This window comes from Ochlerotatus camptorhynchus, unplaced genomic scaffold (assembly GCF_037179485.1).
Source record: "Ochlerotatus camptorhynchus isolate MF236.1 unplaced genomic scaffold, CSIRO-AGI_Acam_v1.1 ptg000002l, whole genome shotgun sequence".
Lineage (NCBI taxonomy): Eukaryota > Metazoa > Arthropoda > Insecta > Diptera > Culicidae > Ochlerotatus > Ochlerotatus camptorhynchus.
Window position 1 is genome coordinate 1,462,845 of NW_027040494.1, and position 22,271 is coordinate 1,485,115.

The window sequence follows — 22,271 nt, forward strand, 5'->3', positions numbered from 1 at the left end:
GCGATTAAATCCTCGATATCGAAAACATATCTCGACCAACAATTGAAAAAAGCCTATCAGCTTTTGAAAACAACACTTTGTAAGCCCTCTCCTCGCAAACCGAAGGCCACCGCCCACGTAAATCAATGGCGTCATCGTGTAGAGGAAATTTTTCCTAATCGATTATCCTGTTGATTTGCGTAGGCGGCCTATGCTTTGCATGGAAAGGGCTTACATAGTTTTGTAAACAAAAGCTGATAGACCTTTTTCATTCGATGGTCGCGATATTCTAGTACCTTCTCAACTAAAATTTACCACATGGTACACATGGGGAGATAAACAAAAATAAAACTTTGATAACAACAAAAACGCAAATTGTCACAACACCAAAACATCTTGACTCATCCCCTCTTCATCGCCAGCTGATTTTGGAATCAACTTTTTGCGTTTATTAAGCGATTTATCAGTAATTTAATTAGTAATTTTTAGTTACATCCCCTAGAGCATATCATTAAATCAGGCATACAATGGGAAACTTGTTCGGTAAATCGAGCAGTAAAGCTAAAGTGAGCAGAGTAACCGAACACGACAAAGCAGTGCTGGTAAGTAGACGCGAAGCAGAAATCAAAAGTTCGATTAAATTTCGCTTTTATCCGCACCCAATAGCAACTTAAACAACAAAGAGACAAATTGAAACAGTACCAGAAACGGATTGAACTTCAGTTGGGGAAAGATCGAGAGATGGCGAAAAAATGTTTGGCGACTGGTCGAAAAGAGTGAGTAGTTTTTGAGTTTCGTACATCGGTTTTAATAACTGGCCAAATTTCAAATCTTAAACCTTAGACGAGCGAAAACGCTGCTTCGTAAGAAGAAGTACCAGGAAAAGCTCCTGTCCAACGCGGACGCTCAGATTGAAACGATAGAGAAACTAGCGTCCGACATCGAATTTGCCCAGGTGGAAGCGCAGGTCATCAGTGGCCTCAAGGTCGGCAACGAAGCACTGAAGAAGGTGAACGAAATCCTCTCGATCGAAGAGGTTGAACAGATACTGGACGAAACGAGAGAGAGCATCGAAAAGCAGCAGGAGATTGACGCACTGCTGAACGGTGTACTGACCGAGGAGGACGAAGATGAAGTGCTGGCCGAGTTGGAGCAGCTCGTTGGAGGCCAAGACGAGGAGAAGGCTACAGAGGAAGAGGATATTGGCGAAAGGTTGCCCGTTGTGCCCGAGGATGAACCGACGCCCGAGAAGCGGCGGAAGGAGAAAGGTACCATCTATTCGTTGATGAAGTATTATTATTACCTAACAACATTCTTGACTTCTAGATTCGGAGCGGTCTGGCAAGAAAATAGCCCTGGAGGCTTAAGCCAAGCTCTAGAATTACTTGGGAAGGTTTAGCGATGGATGCGGCCCGTTTTTATACTGATAGCAACAAACCCAGTCAAATGACTATTTTGAATGCCTGCTTTTATGCGAATCGATGACCTACAGATTGGAATACTTGCCCGGATGGGGAATACTTTCATAGATGTATATGAGTCATTATTTTTGTTGTAAATATTGATAAACTCGATACAAAATATTAAAGAATGTTCATAAATATTTATTGTTGTCAGAGATAAAAATGACATATACATTCCATTGTCCTTTCATTAGATAACCTATTTATATAGGATATTTCCAGACAGGTCTTTTCTCCTTCCGTTGATTAGAAGCTTACTTCGGATATGTTTGTACATTCTTTCTCTGCGTGTAACTTCTCTCTTTCCACTTTACAATCTCGATTAATATCGAAACATGTTATTTACATTGCAGTTAGTTTAATTCTTGAATATTAATTTACGTAATGACAAATCTTTTGAAGAATTAAAAATATATACCAATATTCTGGTTTACGTTCGAACCATACTTTACATACAAAAAAAATACGATTTGAACGGAAATGAGAATATAGTTAATAGACTGAATGTGGTCTAAATCTAGGGTGGTATTGCGCATCTCGATCCGAGATTTTTTTTTTTCGTTTCAACCACATTTGGCATTACCATAGAGGTAACTCTAAGACTAAAAGGTTCCGAAGAGACGTGCTCAACTTTTTGGCTCAGCTTTGTTACTCTCTTCGGTCCCAAGCTAATCGATGCACCCCTCGAAACATCGGAAAATCCACGAACCCCTCATTTTATCTGTCAAACTTTCATACACGCTTACTCGAAAGTACGCATGTAATGAGTATCTTGTACTATTTTTTTTATATTTTGTTCTTATATGTCAAACAATGGGTATTTTCAAAAAGATTAAAAAGGGTATTTTTTTTTTCATTTTTGAAAATATCTTAAGGCAGAAAAAATTAGTAATAATAGTAATAATTGACAACAGTCTGATGATTTGAAAACATAAAAACACGGTGTATTCAGATTGCGAAATGTCTTGTCATTCTTGCAAATCGGTCGAAATTCTCGTAGATGTGATCTCGGCCGATGTTCATTAAGGCTAAAAACGAGCACAGGAGAATAGTGCTTTGGACGGCAGTTCCGGTTGTTACGAGGTAAGAATAAGACATGAAACCATGCTGAAATTCTAACAAGTGTTCCTGTTCCAGATTAGCAGAGATCTTCGAGAAGGAAAACGACATATGCTCAATTATCTGAACGATTTCGATAAGCAACATTCATCATCGAATTGATTCCTGCTGTGCTCATATGAGGAAAACGATCTTACGGAAGCACTACTTAATGCCTTGTTTGGTCAATGAATGTATAAGAAATAGCTAAATGTTCACCAATACATATTTGAATCCGTTTAATATTGATTCTTGTTCAATAAAAATAATGAAAAATAAATTGACAATTATACTTTTTTATTAGTTTAACCTGTTTAAAATTTAATAACAGGCAGCCCCATGAAGCAAACATTAAAAAACATTACTGTTTACCCATGGGCAGAAAAAATAAAAAACCCATTTTTTGAAGTATTCGTCGAACACTCAATAATGAGTAAACTTGGTTTTACCAACAATCAATTCGAAACTCAGTGCCAACATTTCAAAGGGGCGTAATTGCATATATGTAAACAATGGCTTTAGCCGTCGATTTCTCGCGAGTAAAAGCTCACTCATGAAAAATAATGACACCAGCAGGTAGAGGAATGTTTCCTTTACCAGCTAGCATTGCTATTTTGGAGAGGTAAGATTTCATTCGCGAGAAATTGACGGCTAAAGTCATTGTTTACAAGAGCAATTACGCCCCTTTGAAATGTTGGCACTGAACTAACGATTTTAAATTGGTTCACTATTTGACTAGCCTACTGGTCCCAAGCAAATCGATTAACGTACCCCATTCTAGTATAAATTCCAGTACTACACTATGTTTGCTTTGATTCACTATGAAAGTTTGACAGATAAAATGAGGGGTTCGTGTATTTTCCAATGTTTCGAGGGGTGAATCGATTAGCTTGGGACCGAAGAGAGTACCAGAGCTGAGCCAAAAAGTTGAGCACGTTATTTCGGGACCTTCTAGTCTTAGAGTTACCTCTATGGTTTTACTCATTTAATGAGTTAAGTCACTTTTCTTATTTTTTTATTCACTAATGGGTACTTTCAAGTTAGCGTGTAAGCGAATCAAACCAAACATAGTGTAGTACTAGACTTTCAACTATAATGGGAATGATAATCGATTTGCTTGGGACAAATAGGCCAGTCAAGTACTTGGTCAAGTATTGAACCAATTTGGAATCGTTAGTTTCCACTGGTTGGCATTAACGATTTCGAAACGAGTGAAACGCGTGAGATTTGCTGAGTATCTGGAATTAAGATATAGATGTGTCGCCCCCTCGGCTCTGGTACTCTCTTCGGTCCCAAGCTAGGAAAATCCACGAACCCCTCAGTTTGCTTTTTCTGCTGCACGTAACATAATGTGTGAGTGCGTCTTTTACATTTCCCCGAAAAGTGAACTTTGCCACGTAGGTTGACATAAAATGACAACATTCTAGTACCCCATCTGCCGCGGTTGTCAATTTGAATTTTGAGTGACAGATCTCACACACACACGCACACCCACTTCCACAAAATTTGCCTGCTTTTCGCTGACTAGAGCAGAGTTTTTCTTCCACTCCACACACAGGAGGCATCATTTTGGTGGCAAGACACACAACTTAGCGCAGGAAGGACGGCCGAACTACTCGCGGTTACCTCTATACAGTACAGAAAATAAGCTGACCAAGAAAAAGTTTTTCCTTCCTCTTGGCGTGTGTCGCGGAAAATAGGAAAAAAATCGCGTTCGACCGTGTCATCTTCCGAGGTGTCGTGTATTGGAGTAGATCGGAAAATTTTGTGGAAAGTTTTCGTACAATCCGTCGCTCGGGAGCGAAGAAGCGTTTAATTTTTTTGCAAAAATCATCCCCGTCTGTCGCCGTGCGTGTATGTGGTGAGAGAGTTTGCGTTTTTTGGGGCCGCCGCAACCGAGAAAAGGCGAGCGAAGATTGCCTTGCCAGCCAACCAGCAGCAGCAGTAGTAGAAGAAGAAGAAAATGTGATTTCTTTCGAGCGCGAGCATTTTTTCGTCTTCGTCGTCAAGATTTTTTTTTTTTATTTATCAGCAAATTTGGTTTCATTTTGGTGATTTTCGCGTGTAGTTGATGTACTCGTAATCGTAGTGTGGAGTGCTTGCAGTTCATCCGTATTCCGATAAAGTCTTGAGCAGAAGATAGTGCTTGCAAGCCTAGGAAAAATAATCCTTCGTCGTCGGAACTCAACCCGCTGGAAGAGGGAACCGTGGCTGGGCGAAAGGATAACGCCGGGAGCAGTGCTGGTGGACGATGCCAATGTTGTCTCAATTTCAAATGAACTTTCGTGCGTTCCTAGTGTTAGCATCGAAAATATGGACCTGCATCTGTTACATGTTCAACCGACAGGTTAGAGCGGTAAGTGTTGGCCCAAGTACGGGGCTTCGCCAATAATTCACATAGAACCGTACCCGCAATTATCGACCCCCTCTACATCAGAAACACTTCTCATAGACCGGTAGCAGCAACAGCAGTGTCAGAGAAGTTTGCATGCTTGGAGGAGAATGAACGCTTCGAATTTGCTTCGTTACCACTCATCTACCATCCCCCCACATATTTTCATCTCCGATAGGAACAAATAATCACGGCAAGAAAGAATAAAGAAATGCTCCCTTGCAAAGTTTGAAAGGTAGTCAAATTTCGTCCTTGCTTCTCAGTAGAGTATTAGGGAACGACCAGGGTAGACGCGACACGCGACGCGACGCGATGCGACTCACGCAAGGATAATAAATAATAAGATTCTTTTGAATTGGTCGCGTCGCGTCGCGAATCGCGTCTACCCTGGCCGTACCCTTAAGCAAACCCCACATGCATCAATATATTGACGCGAAGGGGAATTATTGACAATAATATTGATGATGTGAATTCAGAAATATTGTCAATCTCGATACATTGACGTCAATATAGAATGTATTGACAATACGATTATTGTCAATACAAGCAATCGTGTAGGGTCCACATTAGACGCGGCTGGGATGTGCCTTGATGCATTGGAAACGGTATGGTGGAACTGAAGCATCAAATAGTTATAAATCGTATATCGTGTGCATGGATTTCATGCACTATATTCTTCTGCGTTCATGAACAATCTATTCAGTCTTTTTAAATATAGAGTTCTATTCACTTTCATGCACCATCTCGCTCCAGTGACGTAAGTTAACGTCCCCAAGTATTGATAGTTTCGTGACAAAAGAAAACGAAAGTCGATCAATAGGGACATATGGTACTGGCAGGAGATTGCAAAAGAGACCGTATAATAATCTTTCATAAACCTACTACCTACCTAACTAATATTTATCATCAGTCCAACTTAACGAATAATGTGAGTCAAAACAAACACAAGAGGAAACCTACCTGGTTGCTTCTTTCGACATTCTCTTCGAAGTAGCCCTAGTTCAATTTCCAATTCCATTCACTTGGCTGTATATATAGTCATCATGTCATTACCAAACATGCTTGACAGAATGTAAACAAAAGTGTTTGATTTACCCGCTACCGACAGGTTCACCCTACTTTTTTCCGAAGCAGAAATAATTGCCATCCCTGATTGAACACATTGAACAATCGAAATAATGTTCTCTATTTTGCTTTAGGACGATTTTTCTTCTATTCAGAAGCGTCTGATACATCGAGCACGTTTCAGTTTTATGTTTTTATCTTAGGTCAAAGACGTTCTGGTGGCGCCAAATGGTAAGCCGGGCCGGCGAAAAAATCTTACTGGAATGACTAGAAGAGAAAGTTTAAGCCTTCAGTTGTGACAAACGGAAACGGAATATTATTGTCCGTACAAGTTGTTTGAAATGCTGACGTAACGGCAGGTTGTTTAACCGGTTTCAAAGTAAAGAAAATGCCCTAACGTCAGTGTATGTTTGGTCATTGAGTAATACGAATTGAATTTGAAAACGAAATTGAATAAAAAAAAATTAGATTTTTTTAACGTGCTTGGATTTCTCAGCAAGTATTGAATCGTGGGTTCAAACTCCAGGCCCATGCACTTGAAATATTTTGTACCCTTGATAAATTGCCAATAACGTTAAGGGATCATGCATTAATAACGTACCATATGTTTGACCTATTTGGGGCCCCTCCCCTTCGTAGCGTATTTCGAGTATCTTGCGTGTTATGTACGTCTCAACTTTTGTTATTATCCTCCAGAACACCTATTAAATTCTGCTTATTATGTATTCTTATTGAATTCTGATCAGATTTTTTTTTAATTATCTTAAAAATTCACCTGCTTCTCATCAGGGTGTCTGAAGTCCTTAAAAACTTTTAAATACATAAAAAAAACCGGGAATTCCCAGAGAGTATTATTTTTCCTGGAAAAACCTGGAATTTTCATAGAATTTTGAAATCTTCGTAAATTTGAAGAGAATATGTAATAGTACGCCAAGGAACCTTCTCAAAAATTTCAAAACATTTCAAAATACCACTTTCTCTTTCTCATTATTCACTTTTACTATTACTAGATAGAGCTGGAATCAGGGCGTAACAGCTTTTGTAAACAATTACTTCTCTCGATGATTTCTCGGAAGTCATGGCTCTCCCTGGCAAATCGACATATCCATCGAGTAGAGGAAGACTTCTATGTTGGTTTGTGTAGGCGTGCTTTGAATTTCGAGAAATCAACAAGAGAAGTCTCGCGTAACATTTGAATAGGGCCTATGATCAAAATGTAAACAAACCGATTTTTGAAACCATTCTGTAGCACTGTTAATTAGCTACCAGTCGTATAGGAATGTTCCGCATTATCGATAAACATCATTAAAAATAACTTGATTTTAAAAACGGCCGATCCACGAAATTTTTCCAATCATTCATGCTAAAACGGCCTAACCTCGGGCCTAACATATATTTTTTTTCGTTCGATGAGGTTCCATTCATAAGCCTAGCGACGTAGAAGGGCCGATGATTGAAAAATTTCATTTCGTAGCTAGGCCCTACTGCTTGAGGCAGGGCCGATGATTTATTTGACGTTAAGAAAAGGCTTAGCAAAGGGCCTACAATTTATGATGACAAGCACAACGGCTTAACAAAAAGGGCCTAACCATTTAAAGATTCACAAAAAGGCTTATTACTGTGATATTAAATTTTTATCGATTTTCATGTATTTTTGAAAACGTTTCGCATGTTTTGGATGTTGTGTACTGAGATATAGTTACTATTGTTATTGTGAACAATATAAATGCCTAAAATACTTCAATTTATTTATATAGGAATTAAATACTGGCGGAAAAATTTACAATTCATTTTCTGGATTGTTTACATTTTGGACATAGGCCCTTTTCAAATGTTACGCGAGAAGTCATTGTTTACAAAGGCTGTTACGGCCTAATTCCAGCTCTATCTAGATTAGAACTTGATCATTCTGGAGTAGATTCTGGAAAATAAAATTTACCTTATACAATCAGACTTGGAGAAATTTTCATGAATCTGGAACGTAAATAAATATTAAAGACGTCGGACATTTAATGTTTTCCATGAACCCATATATTAAAGAATCATAGGGGCCTAGCAGAAATTTATCAGCTTATGGACTTTAATGAATGTATTTGATGAGAATTTGCAACTAACTTTAGGGATGATTTCAAGGGAATTCAGATGAGAATTCAAAGGGAATAATTGTCAGGGAAACTTGAAGTGAGGTTCTCTGCAGTCCGCAAATCGCACCGTATGCTCCATAATTTGTGCGACGTAGAGGCAGTCTTAGCATAAGGTTATTACGAAGCGGTCGGGGTTGAACATTCAGGTCAATTTACCACAGGATAGCCTCGCAATCTGTCCTTCCTTGCAGGATATCGGCCACGGTTAGGGCTCTGCTTGTGTCTCTTCTAGCCCGGAGAAGTTCTAGGTCGATAAGTTGGCAACGGCTTTCGTAACTGGGTAATCCAAACGGATCATTCCAAGGCAATCTACGCAACGCAAAACGAAGAAAGCGACGTTGAACAGATTCAATTCTCTCAGCACCGTTGTTGTAGTTTGGGTTCCAAACCGCTGAACAATATTCAAGCGTCGATCGAACAAGCGAACAATAGAGAGATTTTAGACAGTAGATATCAGTGAAGTTTTTAGCTATCCTAAAAATGAACCCTAAAGTTCTTGACGCCTTATCAACAACATATGCAATGTTGCAATGTTCCATAATCACTAGCTCGAATAGCTTCGAAACGGCACTTAACGATGTAATTCCTCGATAGTGATCCACAGCTCGTTTCCTTCCTTTTTTGTGGACGGGATCCAAATGCGCAAATTTCCAGCAAGATGGAAATATGCCACTGGAGAGAGACATTCGGACCAGGTGAAGAAGCGGAATTTACAAGCTAGCTGTATGTCTCTTCAAAAATACAGATGGAACTCCATCAGGTTCAGGATTGAAGGATGACTTGAGCAGAATCGCGGCCTTAGAAATCATCTCAGCATTAACATCAATCGCACCCAGCGTTTGATCATTTACTGGAACGTTCCTGGCAGCCAGGTCAATATGTTCGTCAGTTAGTATTTCATTAGTGAATACACTGGCAAACTTGTCGGAAAAAAGGCGGCATATATCCTGAACGGTGGCAGCAACTTCTCCGTTGAATTCCATAGACGATGGGAGGCCGAATTCCCTGCGTTGTTCTTTCACGTAGTTCCAAAAGGGTTTCGGGTGTAACTTAAGTTTGCGCTGGATGCCTCGTTGGAAACTTGAAAAGCATTCACGACTGACTCGCTGGTACATGTGATTCAGCCTCACATAATGTAGTTTCAGAGGAAGCGTGCGATACTTCGTAAATCTTCTCAATGCTCTCGTCTGTCAGGGAGGGTGAGACACTTTGTGGTGAGTTCTTTTCAGGACGTGTCTGTCAATGACATATGCCAAGACATGTGAAAAGGTTTGCGCTGCAGCCTCAACGTGTTCTGGATCAAAGATGTTCTCCCATACCATGCTAGACAATTCATCTATGATGCTACGGTGGTCAGCTTTACGGAAGTTATAAGAAACCGTAGCAGGATAATCGTCGAAATCACGCATGAGTTTGTCCTTAACAGTGACAATTAGAGGAGGGTTTTGTGGAACTAGCTTAGTTCACAAGGAGCCGAGGAAATTAATGGAGCACTGTCCTGTGTGCTCACGAAGCAGAGGTCCAAACTACGATCGTTTTCGTTAACTACATGGTTAATTTGAGAAAGCGTTGTCGAGAAGGCTAATAGCTCCTGCGTGAAATGTAGATCTGTAGATCTGGATACAGGAATCCGCTATGAGATGGACTCCACGAAACGCCTGGCAGTTTGAAGTCACCAAAAATGAATATCTCATCAACTGGGGTGGCACTTTCGATAACTGTGAAAACTGACCGACAGTGAGTATCGATGAGTTCATTTTCCCGGACTCGATCAGGTGGAATGTACAGAGCGCATAGAAATAGTGTGCGATCACCCAGATTGATGGCTGTCCAAACCTAAGATAATTTCTAAAGTATTATAGAGCAAATTGTAAGTGAATACCTGAGATAGTTCTAGGACGATCTCTGAGGAATTTTTTGATCTTGTTTTCCTTTTCCAATGCTACCGACGCCAGGGAGGCAGCTCCCACAGCTGGACCCTACCTATCGACCCATCAACTCATGACGGAAGGCGTGATCAGAGATGTTATGCCTCAGAACATCCCGGCGGGGCTGACTGGGATTGAACCCAGGCCTGCTACCCCTACACCGCCGGCTCCGCTTGAAAAAATCCTATAGAAATCCTGTGCAAAACTCCAAAAGTAACAAGATGATTCAAACATAGAAATGTTTTCGAGATCACAGAAGAAAAGTCAAGGTAAAAAAAATCAAATACCTGAGACTTCGAAATGTTCTATTTGATATCTCATGCTTTGAAAAGTTCTCTTGATTCTGGATTAGGGGAGTTTTTTTACCCTCAGGGCTTATAAAATGAGAGTCCTTAGACCAATATTCCGGTCTTGGAAACATTTCCTTGACCATGATAAGTTTTCAATTTTCAAAACTAACAGAAATCTTCGAAAAGCATATTTTTTAACGTATTATTAATAAATATTCTGGTTGCACTGCTCGAAGCCATCAGCTGATGATATGCAAAAGGCGGCAAAAGAATGATTCGAAAACAAAAACATACACGATAAGAAAAAATATCCAGCGGCCAGTTCATTTTTGCCTACTTTTGACTTTGAGTATAATCACGTTGAGTATAATCATTTTCACCTACTTTTGGGTAGAAAAGAATTGTCAATTCCACACTAATTGAACACAATCAAATGAAAACTCTTCGACCCACATTACCTACTTTTGGCTTCTTGCAATGTATTATTGCCGAGATTTGTGAAAATGAGTCACTTTGGGATATTTTTTCTTACCGTGTACCTGGAGGTTTGAGCTCTGGAATCACTTTTGGACAGGTCGTATGTAACCAAAGTGTGATGTTGAATAAATTAACTACTATGATGACTTGACATTTTCTGAATAGGAAGGGGTGTCCTGGGAGGTGGTAGGTCGATAGTATTGGCAAATTGAATAGAAATGTAGTGATAGTCTCAATATTGGATAGTAAAGATATATCTTTATCTTTTTAAAAATGACGAAGGTTGAAATTTACAGTAAGATGGACATAACATATTCTTTACCTTTCTTATTTTTTTAACAACTGTTACACATTCGACCTAATAATAATGAACTCTAGCAGCTATGTTTACATTAGTTGCGGTAGTGCATGATGAAAACTCACCACTACAGCATCAATTATAATCAATTCACTGACACATAGAAAGGAGAGAAAAAAAAAGCAAAATCGTATTACCTTAAATCTTGCTTGCAAATGACTGAATTCGATTTACCAATCATCAACAAATGTTAGCCACCCAATGAACCTCAAATTTTATGCAGTTACAGATGTGTTGCGTTTCACTCCGGGTTTCACCATCAACTTTCATTTAATTTGTTTACCCCTAGAAGTGAGAAATGCAAAGTTACGCCTAAAGCTTTAGTGTCGCAATACAAAAGCGTTGTTGCGAACACTGTGAGTAATTGTATTCTGTTTTGTATTACTCGTTAAATGTTGTTAAGATGATTGTTAAGACATAGTATAAAAAACCCCAAAACAAACTGAAAATATACGCAGTTTAAATTCAAATCTCCGAGGAGGCATGCTGTCACTCGGAAAGCAGTAATCTAAACGTTTACTTCCTCCCCTTTCGTTCCGATTGTCGAGTATCCATCGCCGTTACCCTATTTGGAGGAGATCCATTGAGCGGCCAAGAAATCACAAAGTAGGGTCCTCAATCTTCTTGTGCACCAACTCTCAAAACGTTACATAATCTCAAAATAAGGTTTCATATCGTGCATTTTTACATATACACGTCATTTGCGTTTCGAAAATATCCATATTGTTGGGTATTTGACAGTATTTATAAAACCGATGGCCGACATCTTGAATTTTAAAATGGCGCCCAACATCAATTTTTGACCTCTACATGTCGTCCCCGATCCAGAAACACCCATTTTGTTGGGTATTTGAAAGTATTTCTAAAACAGATGGCTTCCATCTTGGATTTCAAAATGGCGGTGGGTATTGAACTTTGACATCTACACTTCGTTCTCATTTCGAAAATACCTATCTTGTTGGGTATTTGACAGTATTTATAAAATCGATGGCTACCATCTTGGATTCCAAATGGCGTCTAACATAAATGTTCGGCCTCAACACGTCGTCCCCCTTCCGGAATACCCATTTTGTAGGGTATTGACAGTTTTTTTTATACCGATGGCTGCCATCTTGGATTCCAAAATGGCGGTGAATATCGAATTTTGAAATCTACACCTCGTTCTCGTTCCGAAAATACCCATATTGCAGGATATTACACAGTTTTTCTAAAACCAATATCTGCCATCTTCGAATCAAAAATGGCGTCCAACATCAATTTTCGACCTCTAAACGTCGTTCCCGTTCGGAAAATACCTATATTGTAGCGTAGGGTATTTGACAGTATTTTTAAAACAGATGGCCACCATACTGGATTCCAAAATGGCATTGCATTTTTGCATCTACACGTCGTTCTCGTTCCGAAAATACCCTATTGTAGGGTATTTGACAGTTTTTCTAAAACCAATAGCGGCTATCTTGGATTCCAAAATGGCGTCCAATATCGATTATCTAACCGTCGTCCCTTTCGGAAAATACCCATTGTACGGCATTTTACAGGCATTTAAACAGATAGCCACCATCTTGGATTACAAAATGATGTCTTGCATCGACATCCGGTCTCTACACGCCCCCCACCCCTATTCCGGAAATACTCACATTGTACAGCAAAGTCCTATATGGGCAGGCTAGAAATCATCAAGAGAAGTCATTGTTTACAAAAGCTGTTAGGCCCTAATTCCAGCTCTATCCAGATATAACACACACAACAAGATGTGGTTATGTGGTCATGTTATTAACGAAAGAGAAAATCGACGAAGAGAATCGATCAATGTTACTTAGGACCTAATGCAATGTTCAGCTTGAAATGTGTGAAATTTGCTGTGATGTTAGTATTCGTGAAATTGCGTGCCGCTTAAGCAGATCACATCACGTTATCCGCAATTTTTTGAGAGATCCTGAAGGATATGGTGGACATAAAAAAGGAGAACCTAAGAAAAGCTATCTGAAAGGACGCAACGCAGAATAATTCAAGCTGCAATCAACTCTTTAAAGAGCTTGAATCAGATAAAGGCAGAACTATCACTAGATGTTTCGCGTTCGACAGTCTACCGAACATTGAAAGCTGGATCAACAATAGAAAGGGCCCATCAGCATTTGTAAACAAACCGTTCCAGAGTCCATTCCTCACAAATCGAAGGCTGCTCACACAAATCAACACCATCATCGTGTAGGTGGAAGTTTCCTCTATCCGATGATGGTGTTGGTTTGCGTGGGTGGCCTTAGCTTTGTGAGTAAAGGGCTTTGGAACGGTTTGGGCCCTTTTCTATTGTTGATCCAGAAAGGCTCTTCTTACATACAGCGACAAAAACTGAAGCAAGCTCCACGACTTTTGCCTCGTCATAAAGAAGCTCATCTTCAATTTGCACGAGACAACATTCGTAGAGATTGTGGCAAAGTATGTAACCGTGTTAATTCAGAATTAAACAATTTGTCAATTCAGTTTATTCCTTCAGCTGATCTTTTCTGATGAGAAGAAATTTAATCTGGATGGACCAGATGGTATTTTTTCTTACTGGAGGCATTTACGGAAAGAGCAACGTTATTTTTCCACTCGCAACTTTGGTGGTGGTAGTTTGATGGTTTGGGGAGCATTTTGTGAGAGTGGATTGGTGACAACACGAATGAACAATCAGGAGCTTCTTCAAAACCATTTGCTACCATTCTTACAACAAAACCATCAAGTTGACTGGACAAAAGTATATGCAGACAACAAGCAGTACAGAAATGTTGAAGAGCTCAAACGCGCAGTCTTTACAGCGTGGAACGGAATTCAAGAATCGATGGGCCGCAGCTTGGTTGAAATCATGCCGAATAGGTTGTTTGAACTGGTTGAGAACAAAGGAGGACCTACGCACTATTACCATACTGTAATTCATGCTGAATCGATGTTAATCTTACAGTGAAAAATAAACTTTTATCTGGCTCTATAGTTATGAAACACAGATTAATTTTTGTTTCTGTTATTACGCACCTTGCCAAAATAATTTGTGTATATTCAGGAAGTTCGCATGCAAACTTGCCACGTAGTGAGAGAGTTCTGAACTAATATGAAAACAATCCAGAAGACATTGGTCATCCGAACAACTTTGCTCAAGACAGTAACCTTCTATATGGAAAAGATCTCGAGGTACAGCTTATACAGGAAGTTAATTTGCACAATAGTGCCACGTAATGAGAGAGTTCTGAACTAATATGACCACCATCCCAAAGAACTTGGTCACCTGAACAACTTTGCTCAAGACAACAACTTTCTATATGGCCAGGTTCACGAGATATTCTACGTTGAACCTAAATGAAAGTGAAGCGGCGCAGTCCCCAATTAAACCTAAATCAAATGGCACAGGCTTGTTGGTCTAACCTAGTACAACAACTTTGTTGACGATAGTATATTTATATATTAAAACAAATGACCACAGTGAAAATCCCATAAGCTGTAGGAATCCGGCAATATGGATTCCTGACTGTATATTGTTTAGCTTCTATTCTAAATCCAGAAGGCCACAATACCAATACTGCTTTGAGTAACGGGCAGTAACGGCTTGCAACTGTAATTAATCTTGCAATTGTCCAATCTCATAAATAAAATCCATATGTTTTCGATCAAATCTTTTTTCGATCGTTGATTGCTATCGTGCTTCCTCCGAAACAAATTGAATATGTATAAAAATATTGAACCATTAACATTAAATGTTATCAACACGTAAACAATAATATTGCTTCCCATATGTGCTCTCTTTCTCTGTCAAGAGTGCATACAGATAGAGAGGCGCATGGCATAGGTATGTTGTTGCTGCAGCAAATTCAGGCTCACAGTCTATTAAATAAAATAAAATGGTAAGGTGTAAATGAACCGCGGCCTCACGGCTTTTCTCCTATCATCAGGGCTACAGCCGATCTATCAACCAACAGTTGCGGCAGCACGTGCACGGTAGCAAATCTGCCGCATAAACAAAACAGTTTTAATCTAAAGCACTCGCTCGTCGTCCCTCCTAACTGCACTAACCTATCCTATCAGCATGTTTGTTTCCACACACCACACAACGCTTCTCGTCCTGCAAGCGAGAGTGGCGGCAAACTGGGTAGCTATACGTGCTGTACTGATATATGTAGATATGGTTGACGCTCAATTTTTTTTTTATTTCTGTAGTAGAACTACTACAACTGTCCTACTAGGTCGAGTGTTTTAATTGAATGAAAGCAAGGTCTGGTGCGATGTGCTGGGTGTACGTAGCAGGGGTTACTTATAAATGGTTGAGAACACCGCTAAGAGCGTATAAGTGCCTATGGCAGGACCGAAGCAGAGCAGGTGATATAAATGCCAATTAATGTCAGTTTTAGATTGGCACATTGTGAGCCTGCAGTCAATGTTAGTGAGAAACGATTAGCGCTAGCAAGTGAACGATAATGTTTTGTTTCGCTTGTTCGTTAGTTTTTCAGTTAGTAATGTCCGACTTTAAGCCTTTAAGGAATTCTGGAAGACGGATCCAAGATTTGATCTAAACTAGCACCTCTCCGCTTCGATATTAACACCGACTAACTTAACCCTTACAATTATCTGCCATAATCTAAATTCACCCTGTATGAAATAAGCTTTGCTTGCATACATCTGACATAGTGAAACAAATACCAACAAACCTTCTGCACATGTTAGTCTAGACATTTTCGTCTAATCAAACGCCGTTTCTCGGCTTTGCGTTCAAACTAACCAGCGGCTTTTAATCTAATCGCCGCTGTATCAACTATCAAGTTCAAGAGCTCTCCGGTCGGTCGGGGTGTGACAAACCGAACGGAAGCCATAATGACTAAACGACAAAATCAAAGCGCACGAACTGCAAGCCAGCTCAATCAAAGTGAGTTCCACCCTCCCGGCAACAACATCAACTTCCCAACTAGGTAATAGCCCATCGAAGTGCAAAATCGCCTTGCTCTACTCTTGCCCCAATCATCATAATCGTTGTCTCGTGCGTCTCGCTGCATGTTTGATTCATCGTATCCTATACTCACACACATGCTCAGCATAAGCAGTGTTGTTGATTTTGGTAAAGATGATATGCGAGCAGCCGCAGGTTTTCTGTAGATGTGTATGAAGGTTGATTTGTACATAGCATTTTTTTTTTTCAATTATTGCATTGCTCTTGTGTCGTATGGTTTTTTTTTCCGTTGTCTTCCTCAAGAAAAGATTTAGTTTTCCAAGTTAAAGGGTGGAACGAACAAAAAGTAGTCAACTCAAATATAGTGCATTTATGTTTAGCGTGCACGGAGAAGAATGAGTCTAGTTTGAAACAACCAAAAATATGGTTGAAGTTCAAACTAATCTTCTTTCCTTTATTTAACGTCGGTCTCTGTTCCGCAATCTAGTGCCAATCACCGACGGACATCGATTGGCATCCATTGACGACAATCGAATGTGCAGGAAGACAGCTTCCACACCTGCGTGGGATATCGCACCCATTCACAACACACATGGGCCGGGACCAACGGCTTTACTTCCCTTCCGAAGGAAGACGTGACCAGATATTTTTATGCCTCAGAAAAATCCCACCGACCTCGGCTGGGATTGAACCCAGACCCATTGGGGTGTTAGAAAACAGTCACGCTTACCACTAGACCACCGGCGTCGGAAAGTTCAAACTAATATTCTTGTTGAATTTTGATTCAATATTTGTTTGTTGCAAGCCAGTTTTTTTTTTTTTTTTTTTTTTTTTCTTTATTTTAGAGATTTTTAGCCTGAGGCTAGTTCATCTCTTGTTGCAAGCCAGTGAGTTAATTTAAAATAAACGACTTTATCACCTGGTTTCTACCAATATAATCGTATTGTCTCAACATAAATTTTGGTTGATTCAAACTAAGGGTATAGTTATTTTCAAACATAAACAGATTTGTTTAAACCAAAACTTAGGTTGTTAGATACGTATTATTCTTAACTGTTATTTTAGTTTGAATCAACGTAGATGTTAAGTATAAACAACCTAAATTTTAGGTTGGGTAAATACCAACCTAACGGCGCCGGTGGTGTAGTGGTAAGCGTGATTACCTCTCACCCCAGCAGGCCTGGGTTCAATCCCAGTCGGCGCCGCGGGGATGTTCTGAGGCATAACATTTCTGATCACGCCTTCCTTCGGATGGGAAGTAAAGCCGTTGGTCCCTGGTTCATGAGTTGATGGGTCGATAGGTAGGGTCCAGGTGTGGGAGCTGCCTTCCTGGCACGTCGGTAGCATTGGTGCTCAGCACGGAAAACAAGATCGACGGAAAAACAAACCAAAGGAAAAAAAAAAAAAAAAAAAAAAAGAATACCAACCTAAAATATATTTGGAAGCGAACCAACATATTAGTTTGTCACTTCTTGTTTGCTGGCTACATCTAAATTGTTTTCAATCGCCTTTCGCATTTACACATGGTAACGTGTTTAAATTTCAGTGAAATTAGTGCATACTCGCCATTGATTTCAATTCATACAATATTGATAAAACATCCATTAAATTTTTAATAAGTTTTTTGTTAATGTGAAGCACTAAGCAAAAGAGGGTCAATATTCAGTATCCTCATAATGGAAATAATTAGCATTTTCGAAATAATAGAAATTTTTATAAGCAACGATAGTGAATTGTTGATCCTATGTGAGAAGTTTCAGGTTATTAAATTTAACGAACATTATCAATCCTATGAAATGCATACAAAAACTATAACTACGTTGGTGAAGAACATAGAGAAGAGAGAGTCCCGTGATTCTTAGCTTATTAATTTGAATAATGTAAATGGCACTACATATTTACGAAAATGTAACTATGTACTAATTTTTGCTCGTTGCACCCTTTATACACCTTCGGACGGATGGTAGACGATTGTGGAAAGGGATGCATTCTGAAAATAGCATACAAGCGGATTTTAAAGTTCAGGTGTGATTGGTGTAACAATAAGAACGAAGACGCGTGCGAATTTTTGCCGTTCGATAAGTTCATGCCTAGTGCAACACACAATTTGAATTTAACTGAGTTTTTAAAAAGCTGAGTTTTCAGTAATGCATCCAATAGTTATTGCTTTAACTGAAAACTCCGTAAATCGCATAATCTTTGAACTGTTTAAAACTAATTGCTGTCTTGTTCAGTAATTTATTTATTCACTTTTTTGTGTTGGATTTTTCAGTATTTTGATCAATAAGTCAATAAATTCTTCAAAAACGTTGATTTACTGTTAGTACATGTTTTTTGTGGGTTCATTCGTGGTGATGGCAGGGTGATCAGTTAACCGAAAAATCTGGAAAACCGGGAAAACGCAGGGAATTCTGAGTCACCATGGAAAAATACGCTTCGAACAAATGTTTAGCAAGGAGTTTTAGCAAGAACTCTAAGGGGTTATCCATAAATAACGTAGCATATGTTTGATCCAGCTTAGACCCCCCTTCCCCCTTGCAGGGCTGGTAGCAGGTCACTTTTTAGTGACTTGGTCACTATTTTGAAGCCAGTCACTAAAAAGTCACTTTTTATACCAAAAAGTCACTAAAGTCACTATTTCCCTAAAAATAGTCACTAAAGTCACTTTTTCACAAAATGTTTAAATTGAGTTCTTGGCACTAAGAAAGTCTACAGTAGTTTTAACAAAATATACATATCTGTTAAAAAATTGAAAATTTTCAAAAGGGTGAGCAGTGAACCGCAAAACGTTAGAACACCAGGAAAACTATTGGGAAATGCCTTCAATTTCGATTTAAAAGAGAATTTTAAAGGATTCTAGGGCAGACACCAAGATATATCAGAGAAGAATACCAACGTACAGGCTACGAAAGTCTCATGTAAAATTAAGTGTTCTGAGGACCGATTTCTTCATATGTGCTTAAATCTTAAGCCAGGTTTACCTATATAGTTAAACTTACCTTAACACATACGAGCGTCGCTTCAATGTTTTTATATTATTAGAGACAAAAAGTCAGCTTCGAAACAATTTTGGAAATAATTTTAATGTAATTGAGAGTGCATTTAACGAGAGTTCTGAGAAGAATTCTATGATGATTGGATGAGGATTCTAGGTCCAATTATAATAAGAATTCAAAATTAGTTCTGAAATGGCTCTGATGAAAATTCCATGAAAATCCCGTGAACTCCAAAGATGATCTCTGCGGATAGTTCTAAAAGAATTGGACTTATTACGGACGATACTTTCAAGAGAATTCTAAAGAGTTTGAAATAAATTCCAAGAAGAATTCAAATGGAATCGAATTTTGAGAGTTCAATCTCAAAGGAATTCTGAGAAGACTTTTAAAGTTTGTGATGGATTTTTGTTTTGAGAATTCTGAGGAAATACTATGGGGATTCTAAGGAGAATACGAATTGAATTTCAAATTGAATGCAAGGGAGAAGTTCAAGATTATTCTAAGCAGAAATTTAAGAAACTTCTGAGGTTAATTGCATGGAAATTCTAAGGATGGATTTATGGAAGGAGCCTTCAGGGAGTTTCTAAAAGAATCAATAAAAATCGAAAATAATCTACTTTAACTAATCATGTGTTATTACTTCATGCGTGAATTTAACGATTTACATAGTCGGAGATGCTTAACGTCAAATATCAGACTTAAAATAGAGATTTTATACGACCGAGGAGGGCAGTGTGAAAATTTTTTATCAAAGTAGAAAGCGAGCAAAGGACAATTTTGAGGAAGGTACGAATCGGGTAGTTGTTTACGTCAGATGGCCACTTGAGTGTGAAACAATCAATAGAACTGTTTCCGCACATCAGAGGTACATGAGCAAATCGGTGATCATCCCTTTTGCCAGTGGTGGCAGGGGGAAACACCCCTCACCATCCCTCATTAACGGATGAGCTTGGTAAAGGAGATGCTCTACCCTATTCGTACCTTCCTCAAAATTATCCTTTGTTCGCTTTCTACTTTCTATATACAAATTTTACACTGCCACACTATAACGGAACTATCAACTCTTTACTTTCATCTCCTCATCTATCGTATAAAATGTCCACTTTAATTCTGATGTTTGATGTTAAGCGTTTCCAACTAAGAAAATGATCTATTTCCAAGAATTTTTTGATTGTTCTGCAAAGAATTCAAGAATGCAATATTATGTTTGTAAAAGCTTATTTGCCTCTAAGTTTAAGAGAAGAGGAATTATTCTAAAAAAGTTCTTGAGATCATTCTGAAGAAATTCTGTGAAAATTTCATAGCAAATTATCAAAGTTGTCTACCTAGATATATCAAATATTTAGAGATTTCGAACGCAGAATCAAATTCAAGATCATAAAAATGGGAATAACTATTTGCTAGTCATCATGTATAACGTAAGCATAAGTAAATTATTCAAATCACTTCAAATTTTCTTCACAGGAGATTCCGTTGTGAGATTCGATTAAATTAGAGGAATTTATGAAATTTGATTTTAAGTTCCATGTCATAAAAAGTTTATTTAAATATCAAACAGTATTTTAATTTTTAATCTACCATATAAATGGTTACTTATTTAGCATTTACAAGTCACTATTTGGTAACTATTTCCGTAATTTTAGTCACCAAAGTCACTACTATTATATCGCATCAGCGCTACCAGCCCTGCCCTTGTAGCATATTTCGCTATGCCCAATACATGGCCGGTCTCAACTTCTGAAACCGCTCCCAAAATTTTCTTAGGATACATGCATACACCATTTGAGGTGAGAGGCACCTCAAATGGTGTATACATGTTTCCTAAGAAAATTTTGGACTAGAACTCCAATCATGTGTGTGACTTTAGAGTAATATTTTTATGTAGCTTTGTAGAATATTCCACAACGATTGTGAGGAGGATTAATGGATTCGTGAAAAAATACCAAGGAAAACACGCAAAAGCGCTGTTCCAAAGAAATTCTACGAAGATTTTTAAGGGTCCATGCGCACCTTGTCAAAAATTTCTGGAGAATTTTAGGGAGAATTCCAAGTTAGGACCATCTTAACTATCCTTAGGGGCTCTGGTCTATTTTTTTATGGTAAGGGGCCTATTTTATTTTCAATTTTCAAATTCTACCTTCCATGAAATAAAAAGACCTTTTTCGTATGAAATTTTCTTTCAACCTGATTTTATTCTAGCAATTCAGCAATAGCTGAACAATTCATTAGGTCCTAAGTAACATGGACAGATTATCTTCGTCGACTTTCTCTTTGCATCCTCACGACCATGTAAAGACATTCCCAGCTATTTTCAGCACACAAATCGATGAAAGAAACTATTCTCTAGTTAGAAATACGAAAAACACGACAAGAAACGGTTTAGTACCCAAGTTATTGAAGAGAATCGATCAATGTTACTTAGGACCTAATGCATTGTTCAGCTTGGTATACTCCGGATCATAAGTTTGGGGTCACACCAAAAAACATGCAAATGTGTTATATTGATATCAATTTGCGTCCAATATTCGTACTCTTTAGGTCATTTGAAAGGTATTGATTGGAACTTTGTTTGAAATGGCTCAATATAATTTTCATAATTTATTGGAAATTCTATCTAACATGAAACTTTAGTGTGATAATTTATTAGCTACATAATGGTCTTAAAAGAGGGTAGGTAGATAGTTCCGTTAGAGTACGGCAGTATGAAAATTGCATGCCTGTAGATTTGAAGAAATACTTCAAGTCTCCTTATCCATTCATTGAAGTTCACTCAAAGTTACAACATTTTATCAGAATTGGGCTGGCTAAATTTTGAAATCAAAGTAGTACTTACCTTGCCAATCAGGCTAAGGCTTTGTTGTCCTCTGCTGTCCGAAGAAGTCGTCTCCACTCTACTCTATCCATGGCCACACTTCGCCAGCCTCGTAGTCTGCGAAGGGTCCGCAGCTCACCTTCTACTTGGTCGATCCACCTTGCCCGCTGCGCGCCTCTTCTTCTTGTTCCTGTTGGGTCGCTTTCTAGAACCATTTTCAATGGGTCGTCGTACAGCATTCTTACGACGTGCCCAGCCCACCGTAGTCGCCCAATTTTTGCAATGTGGACGATGGATGGTTCTCCCAGCAGCTGGTGCAATTCGTAGTTCATTCGCCTCCTCCACATTCCGTCATCC

At 38.8% G+C, this 22,271-nt stretch overlaps 2 protein-coding genes across 3 annotated transcripts in view; both read left to right on the plus strand.

Moving 5' to 3' along the window:
- The first annotated feature begins 380 nt into the window (after positions 1-380).
- LOC135706969 (charged multivesicular body protein 6-like) lies at positions 381-1,493 on the plus strand. The gene is made up of 4 exons (XM_065228703.1): positions 381-581; positions 646-755; positions 823-1,247; positions 1,306-1,493. Exons 1-4 carry the CDS (start codon positions 507-509, stop codon positions 1,344-1,346), a joined length of 651 nt encoding a protein of 216 aa, XP_065084775.1. The 5' UTR covers positions 381-506; the 3' UTR covers positions 1,347-1,493.
- A 2,602-nt stretch (positions 1,494-4,095) lies between these two features.
- Positions 4,096-22,271, plus strand: part of LOC135706730 (CTD nuclear envelope phosphatase 1 homolog) — a 42,168-nt gene continuing 23,992 nt past the window's right edge. For both annotated transcript variants that reach the window (XM_065228415.1, XM_065228489.1), the window contains exon 1: positions 4,096-4,896. In XM_065228415.1, coding sequence (XP_065084487.1) covers positions 4,792-4,896 — 105 coding nt within the window. In that variant the 5' untranslated portion in view covers positions 4,096-4,791. The remainder of the gene's footprint in view (positions 4,897-22,271) is intronic.

Excerpts from the sequence above, each read along its gene's own strand:
- LOC135706969 (XM_065228703.1), top strand. The coding sequence starts at position 507 with ATGGGAAACTTGTTCGGTAAATCGAGCAGTAAAGCTAAAGTGAGCAGA. Across the intron at positions 582-645 it reads AACACGACAAAGCAGTGCTG|CAACTTAAACAACAAAGAGA; the intron begins GTAAGTAGACGC and ends CGCACCCAATAG. Across the intron at positions 756-822 it reads TTGGCGACTGGTCGAAAAGA|ACGAGCGAAAACGCTGCTTC; the intron begins GTGAGTAGTTTT and ends CTTAAACCTTAG.